At 35.7% G+C, this 1,685-nt stretch overlaps 1 protein-coding gene across 2 annotated transcripts in view; it reads right to left on the bottom strand.

The window, feature by feature from the left end:
- LOC106874582 (serine protease/ABC transporter B family protein tagB) overlaps positions 1 to 1,685 on the bottom strand; it is a 25,957-nt gene that overhangs the window by 2,234 nt on the left and 22,038 nt on the right. For both annotated transcript variants that reach the window (XM_014922366.2, XM_014922367.2), the window contains one exon: positions 1,165 to 1,308. In XM_014922366.2, coding sequence (XP_014777852.1) covers positions 1,165 to 1,308 — 144 coding nt within the window. The remainder of the gene's footprint in view (positions 1 to 1,164; positions 1,309 to 1,685) is intronic.

Genomic DNA, 1,685 nt, shown 5'->3' with positions numbered 1-1,685 from the left:
AGATAGATAGATAGATAGATAGATAGATAGATAGATAGATAGATAGATAGATAGATAGGTAGATAGATATTAATAATTATTTCAACCTTGAGTATATGGTTAGTAGTATGCCGATTAAAGCACTTTCACCGTTTAAGCTACCTGAGCTTTTGATGTAAATGTCATTGGACTTACCTCAGGAATTCCGCGCTGTTCGTTGAGCTTATAATGAATGGGGGAAACGGAGAATGGAGTTTGCAAGAATATTTATTCAATACAACGATCGTTTCGACCTATCCTGATTCTGTACTTTGTGCGCGAGATACTGTGCAGCTAGTTATGTTGCATTCACCAGTATTTAGCGAAGCATCTTATTTAGAATAAGCTAGTTTAACATATTTAGCAATAACTGATTAATCGTTAGCGATTCTTTGAGAAAGGGGAGGAAGGGAGGTAACTTTACGAAATTAAGAATCAAGCTCCGAAAATTAATAAATCTTTTATTTATTTAATCTTTTTTACCGTTTGGTCAAGAGGTAAGGTAGTACGACGACCATTAAAGAACATCTTAGGTCTTGGGGTGTGTGTGGGGGGGGGGACGGTATCCTCGAACAAGAGTCCTGACTCGAATGTTTGTAATACGGGAACTCTGCTAAAAACACCGAAAGTGTCAGGCTGTGTTATTAAAATCGGCTATGGATTATGTTTATCATAATTCGGGGTTCGAACTCACAACGTTAAAAGCCAGAACGAATACCATAAAATATCTGATCTAAGGTTCTTACATTTCCATCACTTCACAGGCCCGGTTTAATACTTTCTTTATCGATCCCGAAATAATTAAAAGCGAAGTTAACCAACGCGAGATTTGTACTCAAAGCGCAGGAAGTCGAAACAGATGCCGTAAGAAAATTTATTCGATGCTCAAACAACCAGTCAGATTGCCTTTGTATGACTCTACATGAAGACTATACAGGTTTACTGAAAAGTTTTCCCTTTGTTTCTTAGCAAAAGGACAGCTATGTACATGTTACGGTCTTCTTTGGAACTTATCAGCATGGAAGATTCTATTCAAATGTACCTTGACCATGTATATGTGTGTGTGCGTGTGCGTGTGCGTGTGTGTGTGAGTGTGTGTACACATCTCTGAACTGGTATATTCCACTCATACTAGTTGATACTTACTCTCACCCGGGATGAAGTCCCGAAAGTGAATACATGCTTTCAATCCCATGTCATCTTCGATTTTCGGAAACAAAATATTTTTCACCCAATTTTCGTCTGTATCTGAAGATTTATACGAAATAAATACGTCGTATAACTTCTCCTCTGAAAATGGAAAACAAGTATTATTATTATTATTATTATTATTATTATTATTCAGTAGTTTTATTTTTATAACGTGCTTTCACTTCACTACCGAGCGCAGCTCTGTGCGCCTTGGGTATGTGCTGTGGTTTGCTGTGGTGCTCTTATGTTTACTGTATTGAAAGTGTTTTGCGTAGAATGTGTGCAGTACCCAGTAGTGCAATTTTCTGTATGTTATATATATTTGTAAGTCCTGGTGTTTTTGTTATGTATTTGTCTGAATTTTTTTAAAATTTTTTTTTTTATTATTATTATTATTATTATTATTATTATTAGTAGTAGTAGTAGTAGTAGTAGTAGTAGTAGTAGTAGCAGTAGTACGTGTGTATGTATATATG

The sequence above is a fragment of the Octopus bimaculoides genome, chromosome 8, assembly GCF_001194135.2.
Source record: "Octopus bimaculoides isolate UCB-OBI-ISO-001 chromosome 8, ASM119413v2, whole genome shotgun sequence".
NCBI lineage: Eukaryota > Metazoa > Mollusca > Cephalopoda > Octopoda > Octopodidae > Octopus > Octopus bimaculoides.
Note: the sequence above shows the minus strand (reverse complement) of the source record. Positions and strands in the feature narration are given on the sequence as shown.